The following is a 17,583-nucleotide window of genomic DNA, read 5'->3' on the forward strand; positions in this document are numbered from 1 at the left end:
CCCACGTGCCTGGGTAGGGCAAAAAAAAAGGAAAAACAGACACAAAAGAACGGGGACGGGACCTGCACCTCTGGGAGGGAGCTGTGAGAGAGGAAAGGTTTCCACACACCAGGAAGCCCCTTCGTGGGCAGAGAGTGAGGGTGGCAGAGCGGGGAAGCTTCGGAGCCACAGAGGAGAGCGCAGCAACAGGGGTGCGGAGGGCAAAGCGGAGAGATTCCCACACAGAGGATCGCTGCTGACCAGCACTCACCAGCCCGAGAGGCTTGTCTGCTCACCGGCTGGGACGGGTTGGGGCTGGGAGCTGAGGCTCAGGCTTCGGAGGTCAGACCCCAGGGAGAGGACAGGGGTTGGCTGTGTGAACACAGCCTGAAGGGGGCTAGTGCGCCACAGCTAGCCGGGAGGGAGTCCAGGAAAAAGTCTGGAACTGGCTAAGAGGCAAGAGACCATTGTTCCAGGGTGCACGAGGAGAGGGGATTCAGAGCACCACCTAAACGAGCTCCAGAAACGGGCACGAGCCACGACTATCACGACTATCAGTGTGGACACGAGAAACGGGCATGAAATGCTAAGGCTGCTGCTGCAGCCACCAAGAAGCCTGTGTGCAAGCACAGGTCACTATCCACACCTCCCCTCCCAGGAGCCTGTGCAGCCCGCCACTGCCAGGGTCCCGGGATCCAGGGACAACTTCCCCAGGAGAACACACGGCGCACCTCAGGCTGTTGCAACATCATGCTGGCCTCTGCCGCCACAGGCTCGCCCCACATTCCGTACGCTTCCCTCCCACAAGCCTGAGTGAGCCAGAGCCCCATGATGAGCTGCTACTTCAACCTCGTTGTCATGTCTGGGCAGGGAACAGACGTCCTCAGGCAACCTATATGCAGAGGTGGGGCCAAACCCAAAGCTGAACCCCAGGAGCTGTGTGAACAAAGAAGACAAAGGGAAATTTCTCCCAGCAGCCTCAGGAGGAGCAGATTAAATCTGCTTGATGTACCCAATCAACTTGATGTACCCTGCATCTCTGGAATACCTGAATAGACAAGGAATCATCCCAAAATTGAGTTGGTGGACTTTGGGAGCAACTGTAGACTTGGGGTTTGCTTTCTGCATCTAATTTGTTTCTGGCTTTATGTTTATCTTAGTTTAGTATTTAGAGTTCATCATCATTGGTAGGTTTGTTTATTGATTTGGTTGCCCGCTTCCTTTTTCTTATATATATACTTTTTTTTCCTCTTTCTCTTTTTGTGAGTGTGCATGTGTATGCTTCTCTGTGTGATTTTGTCTATATAGCTTTGCTTTTACCATTTGTCCTAGGGTTCTGTCTGTCCATTTTTTGTGTGTTTTTTCTCTGTTTATTTTTTTTTAGTATAGGTTTTAGTGCTTGTTATCATTGGTGGATTTGTTTTTTGGTTTGGTTGCTCTCTTCTTTCTTTCTTTTATTTTTAAAACTCTTTAACTTTTTATCTTTAATAACTTTTTTATTTTAAAAACTTTATTTTATTTTATTTTTTTCTTTCTCTCTTTCTTTATTCTCACTTTTCTTCTGAGCCGTGTGGCTGACAGGGTCTTGGTGCTCCACCCGGGTGTCAGGCCTGTGCCTCTGAGGTGGGAGAGCTGAGTTCAGGACACTGGTCCACCAGAGACCTCCTGGCTCCATGTAATATCAAACGGCGAAAGCTCTCCCAGAGACCTCCATCTCAACACTAAGACCCAGCTCCACTCAACAACGAGCAAGCTACAGTGCTGGACACCCTAAGCCAAACAACTAGCAAGACAGGAACACAACCCCACTCATTAGCAGAGAGGCTGCCTAAAATCTTAATAAGGTCACAGACACCCCAGAACACACCACGGAATAGAGTCCTGAGCATCAGAAAGACAATATCCAGCCGCATCCACCAGAACACACGCACCAGTCCCCTCCACCAGGAAGCCTACACAAGCCACTGAACCAACCTTACCCACTGGGGGCAGACACCAAAAACAATGGGAACTACGAACCTGCAGCCTGCAAAAAGGGGACCCCAAACACAGTAAGTTAAGCAAAATGAGAAGACAGAGAAACACACAGCAGATGGAGCAAGGTAAAAACCCACCAGACCAAACAAATGAAGAGGAAATAGGTAGTCTACCTGAAAAAGAATGCAGAATAATGACAGTAAAGATGATCCAAAATCTTGGAACTAGAATGGAGAAAATACAAGAATCGTTTAACAAGAACCTAGAAGAACTAAAGAGCAAACAAACAATGATGAACAACACAATAAATGAAATTTAAAATTCTCTAGAAGGAATCAATAGCAGAATAACTGAGGCAGAAGAATGGATAAGTGACCTGGAAGAAAAAATAGTGGAAATAACTATCACAGAGCAGAATAAAGAAAAAAGAATGAAAAGAATTGAGGACAGTCTCAGAGATCTCTGGGACAACATTAAACACACAAACATTTGAATAATACGGGTCTCAGAAGAAGAAGAGAGAAAGAAAGGGACTGAGAAAATATTTGAAGAGATTATAGTAGAAAACTTCCCTAATATGGGAAAGGAAATAATCAAGTCCAGGAAGCGCAAAGAGTCCCATACAGGATAAATTCAAGGAGAAACACGCCAAGTCACATATTAATCAAACTATCAAAAGTTAAATACAAAGAAAAAATATTAAAAGCAGCAAAGGAAAACAACAAATAACATACAAGGAAATCCCCATAAGGTTAACAGCTGATCTTTCAGCAGAAACTCTGCAAGCCAGAAGGGAGTGGCAGGACATATTTAAAGTGTTGAAAGGGAAAAACCTACACCAAGATTACTCTACCCAGCAAGGATCTCATGCAGATTTGACAGAGAAATTAAAAACTTTACAGACAAGAAAAAGCTAAGAGAATTCAGCACCACCAAACCAGCTTTACAACAAATGCCAAAGGAACTTCTCTAGGCAGGAAACACAAGAGAAGGAAAGACCTACAATAACAAACCCAAAACGATCAAGAATATGGTAATAGGAACATACATATCGATAACTACCTTAAATGTAAATGGATTAAATGCGCCAACCAAAAGACACAGACTGGCTGAATGGATACAAAAACAAGACCCATATGTATGCTGTCTACAAGAGACCCACTTCAGACCTAGGGACACATACAGACTAAAAGTGAAGGGATGGAAAAAGATACTCCATTCAAATGGAAATCAAAAGAACGCTGGAGTAGCAATTCCCATATCAGACAAAATAGACTTTAAAATAAAGACTATTACAAGAGACAAAGAAGGACACTACATAATGATGAAGGGATCAATCCAAGAAGAAGATATAACAATTGTAAGTATTTATGTACCCAACATAGGAGCACCTCAATACATAGGCAAATGCTAACAGCCCATAAAAGGGGAAATCGACAGTAACACAATCATAGTAGGGGACTTTAACACCCCACTTTCACCAATGGACAGATCATCCAAAATGAAAATAAATAAGGAAACACAAGCTTTAAATGACACATTAAACAAGTTGGACTTAATTGATATTTATAGGACATTCCATCCAAAAATAACAGAATACCCTTTCTTCTCAAGTGCTCATGGAACATTATCCAGGATAGATCATATCTTGGGTAACAAATCAAGCCTTGGTAAATTTAAGAGAACTGAAATCGTATCAAGTATCTTTTCCGACCACAACGCTATGAGACTAGATATCAATTACAGGAAAAAATATGTAAAAAATACAAACACATGGAGGCTAAACAATACACTACTAAATAACCAAGAGCTCACTAGAGAAATCAAAGAGGAAATCAAAAATACCTAGAGACAATGAAAACACGATGACCCAAAACCTATGGGATGCAGCAAAAGTAGTTCTAAGAGGGAAGTTTACAGCAATATCATCCTACCTCAAGAAACAAGAAACATCTCAAATAAACAACCCAACCTTACACCTAAAGCAATCAGAGAAAGAGGAACAAAAAACTGCCGAAGTTAGCAGAAGGAAAGAAATCATAAAGATCAGATCAGAAATAAATGAAAAAGAAATGAAGGAAACGGTAGCAAAGATCAATAAAACTAAAAACTGGTTCTTTGAAGATAAACAAAATTGATAAGCCATTAGCCAGACTCATCAGGAAAAAAGGGAGAAGACTCAAATCAATAAAATTAGAAATAAAAAAGAATTAACAGCTGACACTGCAGAAATACAAAGGATCATGAGAGATTACTACAAGCAACTATATGCCAATAAAATGGACAACCACGAAGAAATGGACATATACTTAGTAAAGCACAACCTTCTGAGACTGAACCAGGAACAAATAGAAAATAAAAACAGACCAATCACAAGCACTGAAATTGAAACTATGATTAAAAATCTTCCAACAAACAAAAGCCCAGGACCTGATGGCTTCACAGGCGAATTCTATCAAACATTTAGAGAAGAGCTAAGACCTATCCTTCTCAAACTCTTCCAAAATATAACAGAGGGAGGAACACTCCCAAACTCATTCTATGAGGTCACCATCACCCTGATACCAAAACCAGAAAAAGCTGTCACAAAGAAAGAAAACTACAGGCCAATATCACTGATGAATATAGACGCAAAAATCCTCAACAAAATACTAGCAAACAGAATCCAACAGCACATTAAAGGGATCATACACCATGATCAAGTTGGGTTTATCCCAGGAATGCAAGGATTCTTCAATACACGCATATCAATCAGTGTGAAAAACCATATTAACAAATTGAACAAAAACCAACATGATCATCTCAATAGATGCAGAAAAAGGTTTCGACAAAATTCAACACCCATTTATGATTAAAACCCTCCAGAAAGTAGGCATAGAGGGAACTTAACTCAACATAATAAAGGCCATATATGACAGACCCACAGCCAACATCATTCTCAATGGTGAAAAACTGAAACCATTTCCTCTAAGATCAGGAACAAGACCAGGTTGTGCACTCTCACCACTATTATTCAACATAGTTTGGGAAGTTTTAGCCACAGCAATCAGAGAAGAAAAAGAAATAACAGGAATCGAAATCAGAAAAGAAGAAGTAAAGCTGTCACTGTTTGCAGATGACATGACACTATACATAGAGAACCGTAATGATGCTACCAGAAAACTACAAGAGCTAATCAATGAATTTGGTAGAGCAGCAGGATACAAAATTAATGCACAGAAATCTCTTGCATTCCTATACACTAAGGATGAAAAATCTGAAAGAGAAATTAAGGAAATACTCCCATTTACCATTGCAACAAAAAGAATAAAATACCTAGGAATAAACCTACTTAAGGAGACAAAAGACCTGTATCCAGAAATCTGTAAGACTGATGAAAGAAATTAAAGATGATACAAACAGATGGAGAGATATACCATGTTCTTGGATTGGAAAAATCAACATTGTGAAAATGACTATATTACCCAAAGCAATCTACAGATTCAATGCAATCCCTATCAAACTACCAAATGGCATTTTTCAAAGAACTAAAACAAAAAATTTCACAATTTGTGTGGAAACACAAAAGACCCCGAATAGCCAAAACAATCTTGAGAAAGAAAAATGGAGCTGGAGCAATCAGGCTCCTAGACTACAGACTATACTACAAAGCCACAGTAATCAAGACAGTATGGTACTGGAACAAAAATAGAAAATACAGAACAATGGAACAGTATAGAAAGCCCAGAGATAAACCTACGCACATATGGTCACCTTATTTTTGATAAAAGAAGCAAGAATATACAATGGAGAAAAGATAGCCTGTTCAATAAGGGGTGCTGGGAAAACTGGACAGCTACATGTAAAAGACTGAAATTAGAACACTCCCTAACACCATACACAAAAATAAACTCAAAACGGATTAAAGACCTAAATGTAAGGCCAGACACTATCAAACTCTTAGAGGAAAACACAGGCAAAACACTCTATGACATAAATCACAGCAAGATCCTTTTTGACCCACCTCCTAGAGAAAGGGAAATAAGAACAAAAATAAATGGGACCTAATGAAACTTAAAAGCTTTTGCACAGCAAAGGAAACCAGAAACAAGACGAAAAGACAACCCTCAGAACGGGAGAAAATATTTGCAAATGAAGCAACTGACAAAGGATTAATCTCTAAAATATATAAACAGCTCATGCAGTTCAATCTCAAAAAGACAAACAACCCAATCCAAAAATGGGCAGAAGACCTAAACAGACATTTCTCCAAAGATGATATACAGATTGCCAACAAACACATGAAAGGATGCTCAACATCACTAATCATTAAAGAAATGCAAATCAAAACTACAATGAGGTATCACCTCACACCAGTCAGAATGGCAATCATCAAAGAATCTACAAATAATAAATGCTGGAGAGGGTGTGAAGAAAAGGGAACACTCTTGCACTGTTGGTGGGAATGTAAATTGATACAGCCACTGTGGAGAACAGTACCAACGTCCCTTAAAAAAGTAAAAATAGAACTACCATACGACCTATCAATCACACTACTGGGCATATACCCTGAGAAAACCATAATTCAAAAAGAGTCATGTACCACAATGTTCATTGCAGCTCTATTTACAATAGCCAGGACATGGAAGCAACCTAAGTGTCCATCGACAGATGAATGGATAAAGAAGATGTGGCACATATATACAATGGAATATTACTCAGCTATAAAAAGAAATGAAATTGAATTATTTGTAGTGAGGTGGATGGACCCAGAGTCTGTCATACAGAATGAAGTAAGTCAGGAGAAAAACAAATACCGTATGTTAACACATATATATGGAATATAAAAAAAAATGTTCTGAAGAACCTAGGGGCAGGATAGGAATAAAGGTGCAGATGTAGAGAATGGACTTGAGGACACGGGGAGAGGGAAGTGTAAGCTGGGACGAAGTGAGAGAGTGGCATGGACATATATACACTACCAAATGTAAAATAGATAGCTAATGGGAAGCAGCCACATAGCACAGGGAGATCAGCTCAGTGTTTTGTGACCACCTAGAGGGGTGGGATAGGGAGGGTGGGAGGGAGATGCAAGAGGGAGGAGATATGGGGATATATGTATATGTATAGCTGAATCACTTTTTTATAAAGCAGAAACTCACACACCACTGTAAAGCAATTATACTCCTATAAAGATGTTAAAAAATAAGTAAATAAATAAAATTATAAACAGGCCTATATCTATTAAGAAATTTTAATTTATTGAAAACATCCCCCCCAAAGAAAACTTTAATCTACTTGATTATACTGGTAATGAAACAGTCAAGGAACAAACTAACACTAATCTTACAGAAACTACTTCAGCAAATAGAGAATGAGTGACCACTGCTCAATTTATTTTATGAGACTGGAATAAAGCAACTTGGAAAAAAAGAAAACTACCAACAAATATCCTTCATGAATATATAAACAAATTTCATTAACAAAATGCTAGCAAATTGATTCTAACAATATATTAAAAGGTAGGATTAATCCCAGAAATATAAGTTTAGATTAACATTCAAAATTAATGTAATTCACCATGTGAAAAGAATAAAGGACAAAATCCACATAGATCATTTTAATAGATGCAGAAGAATTTTTTGAAAATTCAACACCCCTTGATGACAAAACAACAACAAAATAAAAAACCTCAGCAGGCTAAGAATAGTAAGGAACTTTCTCAACATGATAAATGGTATCAACAAAAAACCTATAGCTAACATTATACATAATGGTAAAATATTAAAGTGCATCCCCTGAGATCATGAATAAGGTAATGATGCCCACTTTCACCTCTTCTATTCAGTATGGTACTATAGCTCACAGTCATTGCAGTAAGGTAAGAAAAAATAAAAAGATCAGAAAGGAAGACAAAAAACTGTCATTGGCAAATGGCATGATTGTTTATATGAAAAATCACTCATAATCTGCAAAATAACGACTAGAACAAATGAATTTAGCAAAGTTACAGTTTCCAAGTTTTTTTAATCAATTGTATTCTTCTATACTATCAGCAAACATTGGAAAATGAAGGTTAAAAAAAAATTATGCCAAAACCCATAAAATACCAAGGAATAAACCTAACAAAAGACACCTAAGGGCTATACTGAAAACTACAAACATTCTAACAGAAGTTAAAGGAGAGCTAAACAAATGGAAACATATACACATCTAATGGACTGGAAGATTCAACATTGTTAAGATGACAATTCTCTCTAAATCAATCTACAGACTCAATGAAAATTCCAGCAAGCTTTTTATTTTGTAGAAATTGACAGACTAATTCTAATATGTACATGGAGATGCAAAGGACCTAAAATAACCAAAATGATTTTTAAAACGAACAACATTGGAGAACTTATCCTATCTGATATAGTATAGTATAGTAGAGTGTAGTAGAATAAACACAGTAGCCAAACTAACTTGGTATTGGTGAAAAGGCAGACATGTAGATCATTGGAATAGAACAGAGAATCCAAAAACGGACCCTCACATATATGGGCAATTTTTGACAAAGGTGCCAAGGCAATTCAATGGGGAGAGCAAAGTCCTTCCAATAAATGGTGCTGAATATGTGTATGGGGAAAAAAAGAGTAATATCAACCTTTACCTTACACCAAACATAAAACTTGACTCAAAACAGATCATGTACTTAAATGTAAAATCTAAAACTACAGAACTCCTAGAATAAAAATAGAAGAAAATCTTTACAACCTTGCAGTAGGCAAGTTTCTTGGAATGTAAAAGGCCTGAACCATTAAAAAAATTGGTAAGAAAATATGTAATTGATAATCAAAAATTTTTAATTTGTCCTTCAAAAGACACTATTAATAAAACAAAAAGGTAAGCCACAGACTGGGAGAAAACATTCACAGCCCACCTATATCAGACAAATTACTTGTATCCAGAATATACATTTATATAAATTTTACAACACAATAAAGACAAGTAACCCAATAATCAAAGGGCAAAAGGTCTGAACAGACACTTCACAAAAGATATACGAATGACCAATAAGCACAAGAAAAGATGCTCAACATCACTAGTCATGAGGGATATGCATAATAAAACTAAAATAAAACACCACTATATACTCTTTTGAATGGTTGAAATTTAAAAACTGACCACATCAAGTGTTGATGAGAATGTGAAACAACTGAAATCTCACATACTGCTAGTAGTAATGGAAAATGGTACAACCACTTTAAAAACAAAAAGGAAAAAAAAAATCCTCCAGATCCCACCAACTAGTCTTTCCATTTTCCTTTCTTCAGGTCTTTATTCAAACACAGTTTGAAATAGCTGGAATTACATATGTGATTTTTTTTATCCTTTTTTTTTTTTTAACAGTGCATTACAAGTACCCCTGATTTACATAAAACAAATTATTTGTATACTCTGTCATCTCATTTGGTACTGTCCAAGACTACATGTTCTAAAAGTCCAAGATCAGGATAGCTTCCATTCGCTTTGCACAGTGTGGCAGAGTCAACATGGAGGGAAAGGCAATTAGTGAATTGTTTTGTTTTATGATGAAAGTGAAATGTTCTCAGTGACATGTAGTAAGTTAATCTGCATCTCATCAAAGATATTACCTTCTGGACAGAGTCCCAGTGCCTCATAAGTAAGAAGTTCATTGGTGGAAAAGCAATCATGAAGTTCTATTACATCAATATCACTTGGTCTCAGGCCAGATTTCTCATAGCACTTTCTGGCAGCTTCTTTACTCATATCAAAGCCAACCTAAAACCAAAACCATATATAAATAAATTAAGGGCATCAAAACTGGGACTTTTATATAAGGCTTATAAGAGATTAATATGTATAACCTTAACAGTTGAGAACTGACCATAAATATTGAAATCTCAGTTAATTCTGTATTACACAGAAAGTCCAAATAAAAGAATATCCAGGAGGGAGAATGAACATACACATTACATTCTGTACTATAAAAAGGACTTACAATTCCTCATGCCATATCCTGTGCAAAGTTACAAAAACTCTATCAAACCACAATATATAGTTGTGGTAGATAGGTTGAAGAGATTTATCAAGAGATCATTATGATTCAGATACACTGAAAAATATGGGTGAATTTCTATATGAAAATAAACAATCTTCTTTTAGAAGATCATATAGGATTCAAACCATTTTTCCAATATTCATGCTATTAACACCCCTTTGGTCTCAGATAATAACATGCAAACTCACCTCTTTTCCAAGGAATAAAACTGTGATGTGATGGAAAATGTACTACAATCAGAAAACCTGAGTATAAGTTTCACCTCTGCCACACCCTAGCTTGTGTGATCTCGGGCAAGTTACAGAAACATTTTAAAATTCAAAGCATTGTTGTAAAATCATTTTGTAAACTCTAACGTAAACCATATGCTGATTTATATATGTGTGTGTACATGATGCACATTTTTACATGTGTATATATGTATGTATCTTCAAATATTCAACTAACTCAGGTCAGAATTCTTATCTTTTTTACTTCCTCCATTTTGTACTCAATCTTCAATCAGTGATTTTTAAAGTGCAAAAAAGTTCCTGAAAATATCTTTGTTTTTCCCTTAACTCTGTAAGACTGGAGTTCTGGGCATATTTAGGCAACTCAAAATTTTTAAAAATAGCACACTAGTTAGTTAAAAGTGCATGCATATGTTCTTATCAGTTATTTTCCCTTAATAGATTCTTAAGGATGGGTTATAATATTAAATTTTCTAGACCAATTTTTTTCAAGTAAATAACGTTCAGAGCTGATGACATGATGTCACCTTGAAATTTTGAAAAAGAAATCCCTTGACTGATTAATAAAACAGAATCTCAGACACACCATTTTAATAATGCTTTTTTCTTCAAACGTGCTTGGCATATCAGTCACCATCTCTTGAGCCAAAATTTCCACAGCTTTGGATTTCAGGCCGTGCTTCTGTACAAATGCTTCACTAGCCAAAATTGCCGCTGCAGCACCATCTGAAGTGGGACTAAGAGGAGGTGAAAATAGTTATTTATACCTGGTTCACCTCGGTCTTAGGATTTCAGTCTAGGAGTTCTTTCAGTGTGGAAAGGCTGGGTGTATGCTTGCTGGTCATTGGACTGTCTTTGTAATATCTGCAGTTAAAAATTACACATGCTTCACACCTGAAGACTGAACTTCTAACAAGAATTTAAATGCTATCAGTCACTGCTTGGTCTCTAAAGGTCTCTCCCAAAAAGTTCTTATTGCAAAGAATCCCAGATTTGCCTCTGCAAATACATAAGGTATTTTCTGGTGACTTCTGAGGAGTCCACAAGGTTATTCCTGAGCTAATAAAGATTCTACTATAGGCCTAACTAGCTCCAACTTTGCTATCTCCCAAATAATCAGTCTTGGAATCCTTTTGGAAACTGGGAAAGGATGGAATAGGAGATACCAGAAAGCCCATGGTTTGGTTAAGACTCTTGAGATCTCCTCAAAATAGACCTTTTCCTTAGAGCAGCTGTGAAGGAAGGCAGCAGACACAAGAAGCCTTCTGTGAGTTGAGCTGTACTTTAAAAATGGGCAGACACTCATACTGCTACAGATAAAAATGGACGTCACTTGTTCACTTGCATCCCAGACAGTAACTCCAGGACACATCCAGGTGAGAGTTAGGCACAGGTAGGAGCTATGCAATACTAACTCAGTCTTCCAGGAGACAGATATTGTCAAGCAATTTTCAAGACAGAGTTACTATCATTATTAGAGCTTTGATTTTTTTTCTTGTTTTACCTTTACTCGTAGTTAGTATGATTGAGTACAATTTCCTACAGTAGAAATACACAGCAGAGAAAACAAAATGGTCAAGGGAAAAACCTTTGGACTCCACTGGCCTCCCAAGCCACATTTAAATGAATAAATACTATTAAAACAGAGTAGCTGGAAGTCATGAGAAAAGGAAGTAAAATATATAATTTTCCAAGAGAAAAGACAATCTGTGTCTAGACAGGAATAGGAAGCAAGGGTGCTCACTCCAGGGTAAGGACTATACTTGGTAGGAGTTCTATAAAAGCAGATACAGATATAGATATACCCAGATACAGAGCCTACAGTCTACCCAAGGGATAGAGGTGGGGGTGGGTGGGTGGGGTGTGGGGAGCCTACAGTCTACCCAAGGGATAGAGGTGGGGGTGGGTGGGTGGGGAGAAGGTACAGTACTTCTATTAAATATTAAAATGTGTTTTTCTTACCAACATTGTAAGATAGTCAAAAAATCAAAAATTTTTTGAGATGCCATCACTTCATCTAAACTGTACTCCTTTTGGAACTGGGAATACCTAAACATAAAATAAGTAGTTACAGAATGTGAGGTAGCAATCACAATTTTTGTTGAAGATGTTCTGGTCCAGAAGTTAAAGAGAGAATAACACATAAATACTCTTTTCACAAACGAAAGATAGGCTTTCAATAAACCATTTCAATCTACAATAAATAAGTCATTTGAATTGAATTTTTAAAATTCCTAACTCCAAAATATCACGTTGTATAAAAAAACTTTTGTCTAATTTTTGTCCTGGGTTCCTGGCATGGAGATTCTAAAACCCTTGGAATTTCCTGAGTAATAGAAGTGTCTTTGTTATGCTAATTAGGTGACTTGTGGTGGTCCCCTTGTTAGCTGGGGGATAAGGGAGGGATGAGCCAGGGGTCTGGTCACCAGAAAGATCAACCATGCGAATACAAGATTGGGACTATTGAACCAGTTTGACCCCTAGGGAGAAGAGGGGGACCTAGAGATCGACTGGCCAATGATTTAATTGAATATGCCTGTATAATGAAGCCCCAATAAAAACTTTAGAAACTGAAGCTTGGTGAAGCCACCTGGTTGCCGAGTACCTTCACAGGAGGGTGTTGTGCCCTGACTCCATGGGAAGAGGGCATGGAAGCTCTGCACTAGGAACCTTCCCAGTCATTATCCTATGTGCCTCTTCATTTGGCTGTTCCTCAGTAAGTACAGTACTTTCCTGAGTTCTGTGAGTCATTCTAGTGAATTATCAAACATGAGAGGATCATGGGAACCACTGAATTTATAGTCAGTTGGTCAGAAGTGCAGGTGGCCTGGGGATCCTACTTCATCTGGCATCTAAAGTGAGAGCAGTCTTGTGAAGTCTTAATTCATAGAGTCTGCATTAACTCTGGGTGGCAGGTACCAGAATTAAATTGCAGTACACGCAGTTGGTGTCAAACCAGTTGGAGGTTAAAATAAAATACCTTTTTTTTTTCCTGAAGAATTACAAAAATATTAGTTCCTTAAAAGCAAAATTAAATGACTTGCAATTCAGCCAACTTTTGTGGTGATAATATTATACAACTACATTTAATGAAAGCTAATGGCATTCTTAAATAAAGGTATAAAACCTATAATAAAATATCTGCATTCTTCAAAACACATTTCCTTTCTCATCACTGCCAAGAAGAAACTTATTTTCATCCCCTTTGGTGCCTCTAACAATATAATCAGATGGTATCAGAAATTGCTCTGGAAAGACAGCAGCACAAATAGATACAATAAGGGAGTTTCTAAAAGCAAACTTCAACTGGTATGGAAATTAAGCAATTCCAGTGTTTAGAAATCAAGCCCATGTAACTTAGATCTGCATACTACTGTCTGCACCTTTGCTTCTGAAGCTAACTTTGACCATCACCAACTTTCAAAAAAATGCTTTATTTAAGCCAGATCCTGTACTAGACAGTGGGGACATGGACATAGTCCCTACCCTCAAGGAACTCAGTCTGAATCCACAGCAATAAATACACCATTCTAGTATGATAAATGCCATGATAGAAATGTTATACAGGGTGCCATGGGACCAACAGGATACACATCAAACCCAGATACCAAAGGGGGCTTCCTCTCTGAGGTTAGGCAAATAAGAGGAAATAGGAGGTAGAGAATTCCTGGCAAAAGGGTCAGCACATGCAAAGCCTCTTGAGGTGAAACAGTTTATTGAAGCTAGAGCGTGACATCTGGGAAGGAATATGGAGGCAAGATGAAGAAGAGGGGGCAGGAGACATGAACAAGGATCAGATCATGAAAGGCCAGTATACGGTGTTTACATTATACTGAAAACAATGAGGAACTACTAAAGGATATTAAGCTGGGAGTGACATGACCAGATTTGTATTTCAGCAAGAAAGCTGTGGTACGGAAAAGGGACACTAAAAAGGCATTACCAAAAGCAAGTAAACCAACTAAGAGACTGAGGCAATAATTAAGGCAAGAAATGATAAGGGCCTAAAATAGGGAATTGGAAGTAAAAGATGGAGAGAAGCGGGACTTCCCTGGAGGTCCAGTGGTTAAGACTCTGTGCTTCCAATGCAGGGGGCGTGGGTTCGATCCCTGGTCAGGGAACTAAGATCCCACATGCCGTGCGGCGCAGCCAAAAAATAAAATTAAAAAAAAAAAAAGATGGAAAGAAGTAATGAATTCAAGAGATAGTAAGGAGGGAGAGTTATAGACACAGGTCTGAAGGCTCAAGTGGCAGAAGCTATCCCTAATCTTATACTACTGATCACAGATTCTCACTGCCTTTAGGTATTCTTATAATCTGTGAGGAAGCACTTGAGAAGGTTCTTAACTCAACCTTCCTAGAAATATGTAACAGGTTATCTCTAATAACTGGTCAGCAAACACAGCATTATCTTTCTTCACTAGTCAAGCAAAACCTAGTGTAAGAAGTTAGCATCTGAAATTTGAGCCAAACCTAGAAGGCTATTCTTGGTTGTTTCAGTGAGTTTTAAATGATGAAGCTGACATTCAGAAATAACATTTGCCTATTCAACATAATTGAGAACTTATAATACATAGCAGAAGATCCATGAGGACAAGGAATTTACCCATCTTGTTCACTGCTATTTCACTAGTAGCTTTACCAGCGTCTTGCACATAGTAGGCTACTGAATACATAATAGCTGAGTGAATGAAAATCCTTTAGAAGAATGCTGTAATGAGTGGATAAATGAGTACTTGGTTGGGCAGGGAGTTAAGTAAAAGAAAGACTTGGAAGTTTTGCTTCTCTGGGGAAGGTCAAGAGCTGCTCTTTGGAGCCTCAAAGCCAGGAAACTGCATACTGTCAACTCCTCAATATGTTGGTACAGTTCCTTACTAGTTTCAGGAAATCACAAGGATTTTTAATGGTCCTCCAAGTTCTAAGGACAAAGAAATCAGCTCTAGACCATATTTATGGGCTTAAGACTGCTTATCCTAACTACTATTCAGTAACAGCAAAGTTCTATTGAGCATATACTATGTTCCAATACCCTACTAGGTACTGAAGATATAAAGATGAGACATAATCTCTGCTCAAGGATCATCATCATCAGAGGAGAAAGATTTATAAATAAGTATGATACAGTGTGATATGTTGTAACAGACATATACAGACAGTACAATGAAGCTCATGAGAAAAAATAATTATGCCTATTTAAGAAGGTACTAAGAGAAGCAATGATATTTGGGTTGAGACTTGATGAGTAAGTAGATACTTGCCAAACAAAAGAAGGGCAGAAGGATATTCCAGGGAGAGTTAACAGCATAACTAAAAACACAGAAACAAGCACAGTATAATACACTTAAGAAATACCAAGTAATCTTGTGAGAGATGAGATTGAGAATAACCAGGGAAGTGGTAGGAAATAAGACCAGCAAGGTAGAACGGGCCAAATTATAACAGGCTTGTTATCTCATATGAAGGAATTTCTATTTTATTATATAAGCAAGGGAATTAACCAAAGCTTCCACAATACCCTTAGATCTTTCACAAAATACCACTAAATTTAGGGCATGGGAGTAGATATTATTTGTTAATTAGGTATATCCTGAATTCAAATATCAATTCAAAATCAGAAGAATGAGGAGAACAAGTAGTAGCATAGAAATATGTGGTAATGACCCACTTGTGGTATAAAATGTCCCTTATCATGTTTTTATGTTTATTAAACATGGCAAAATTTGTTTAATAGTTCAGAAACAATTTACTGAGCACTGATTATGTTCCAGACTCTGTGCTAAGCATTAAGAACATAAAGATAAGAGATGGCTCTTGCCCTCAAGGAGTTTATAATCTAGTAGAAGGAAAAATATAAACACTATTTTACCACTATTTAGAATGATCCTGAGCAAGCTGCCTAATTTTTGTAGTCCTTATTTTCATCATCTATAAAATAAGAATAAAAATAACTACCTTATAGGGTCCTTGAGAGAATTAAATGAAAATGTACATAAAAGTACCTAGCACAGTGACACAGAGTTGGCGTTTAATAAAGTTAGCTACTATTCTTTTATTGCCTAGTGGTTTGCTTTTGTAGAGATTCTACTTGTGTGGCACTAATTCATTTCCCAGTGAACCAATTTTATTCAGCAACCATTAAGTACATGCTATGAGCCATGCATTGCACTAGGCACTAGGGATTCAAAGATTAATTATCAGTAATACACATGATGTAATTTTACTTCAGACTATTTTTTAGGATATAAATAACCATATTATTCTATCAGAGTAAGAGTTAATGACACTAACATAATTAAAATGCAAATAATTTAATATAAAGTAATTAAAACAACCACTAATACGTGTTTTACAGACATTTTAATTGATCACAACAAACTAAGAAAAGTTTTAAAAAATGGTTTAAAATGGGGCCTGGTTATTTCCAATTAAAATTATTATAATAAATTTCATTTACTAGAGTTAGAACCTATGACCAATTACATCTTTTAACGCTAGCCATTCACATTCTTTCTTAAAAGAGCAGCTAAGCTTAAATGGCATTTTAAATATAAATAGACCAAAACCTAAACTGAAAAGTAGTCAAAAGTTTACTTGGGCACAAGCCTTTCATAAGAAGAAAAACATTCTAGTTAACATCTTTGAGGTCTTACATTTGCTTTTCAAGTATAAAGTTGCATATTACATAGCAGGATAACCCAGATTCTCACTATTTCATATCTCTGAAATACTTACGGGTTATTAACTGAATGTTTATGATTTTTCCATCCAATTTTTGCAAAGTGTTCAAGTTTTGTTCCTGTAGAGAAAGCAAACTTCTATTAGTGAGTTAATGCTTTCCTGTTGCTCGTTAACAAATGTTGCAATGATACTCAGTATCGTTCTAATATTTCCACATTTTCCCATGCATAGATACCAGTATTGGAAACTTCAACACTGATCCCTCACATAAACATTTCTTTATAATTAAACTGGGGTGTATTTCATGAATTGATTCAACAAATAAGCATATGATATGAAATAGTTCAAACTGGCCTATTCAACCTAGTACAACTAGGGTCTACTTTCAAAACCCAGAAAATATAGCCTAGGACCACAGTGGTTATAAGGCAGGAAAGCACTGCCAGCAATACTTCAAGGAGTCTGCCAAAACATCCCAACATCCCTGGACGAAGTGAATTTTACAATTCAAACCTCTAGGGCCTGAACTTCTTTTGCCTTATGATAAGGCAGAAAGGTCTTCAGAAGAGTTAGTCTAACAAGAAAAGTGTATACTTTTTAAATTCTTTAACAGAAAGTTCAAAGAGTAGTGTCGGAAAATAAAAGCAAGCACATTAATGAAGTAAAATTTGTAAA

The 17,583-nt window shown here is 37.2% G+C and overlaps 1 protein-coding gene across 1 annotated transcript in view; it reads right to left on the reverse strand.

Moving 5' to 3' along the window:
* SCP2 (sterol carrier protein 2) overlaps nt 1-17,583 on the reverse strand; it is a 168,084-nt gene that overhangs the window by 89,119 nt on the left and 61,382 nt on the right. Inside the window, exons 7-10 of the mRNA XM_082863512.1 lie at nt 16,963-17,026; nt 12,193-12,279; nt 10,817-10,967; nt 9,573-9,720 (exon numbers count right to left, since the gene is read on the reverse strand). Coding sequence (XP_082719638.1) covers nt 9,573-9,720; nt 10,817-10,967; nt 12,193-12,279; nt 16,963-17,026 — 450 coding nt within the window. The remainder of the gene's footprint in view (nt 1-9,572; nt 9,721-10,816; nt 10,968-12,192; nt 12,280-16,962; nt 17,027-17,583) is intronic.

This window comes from Leucopleurus acutus (assembly GCF_964270905.1).
Source record: "Leucopleurus acutus genome assembly, chromosome: 2".
NCBI classification, from domain to species: Eukaryota; Metazoa; Chordata; class Mammalia; order Artiodactyla; family Delphinidae; genus Leucopleurus; species Leucopleurus acutus.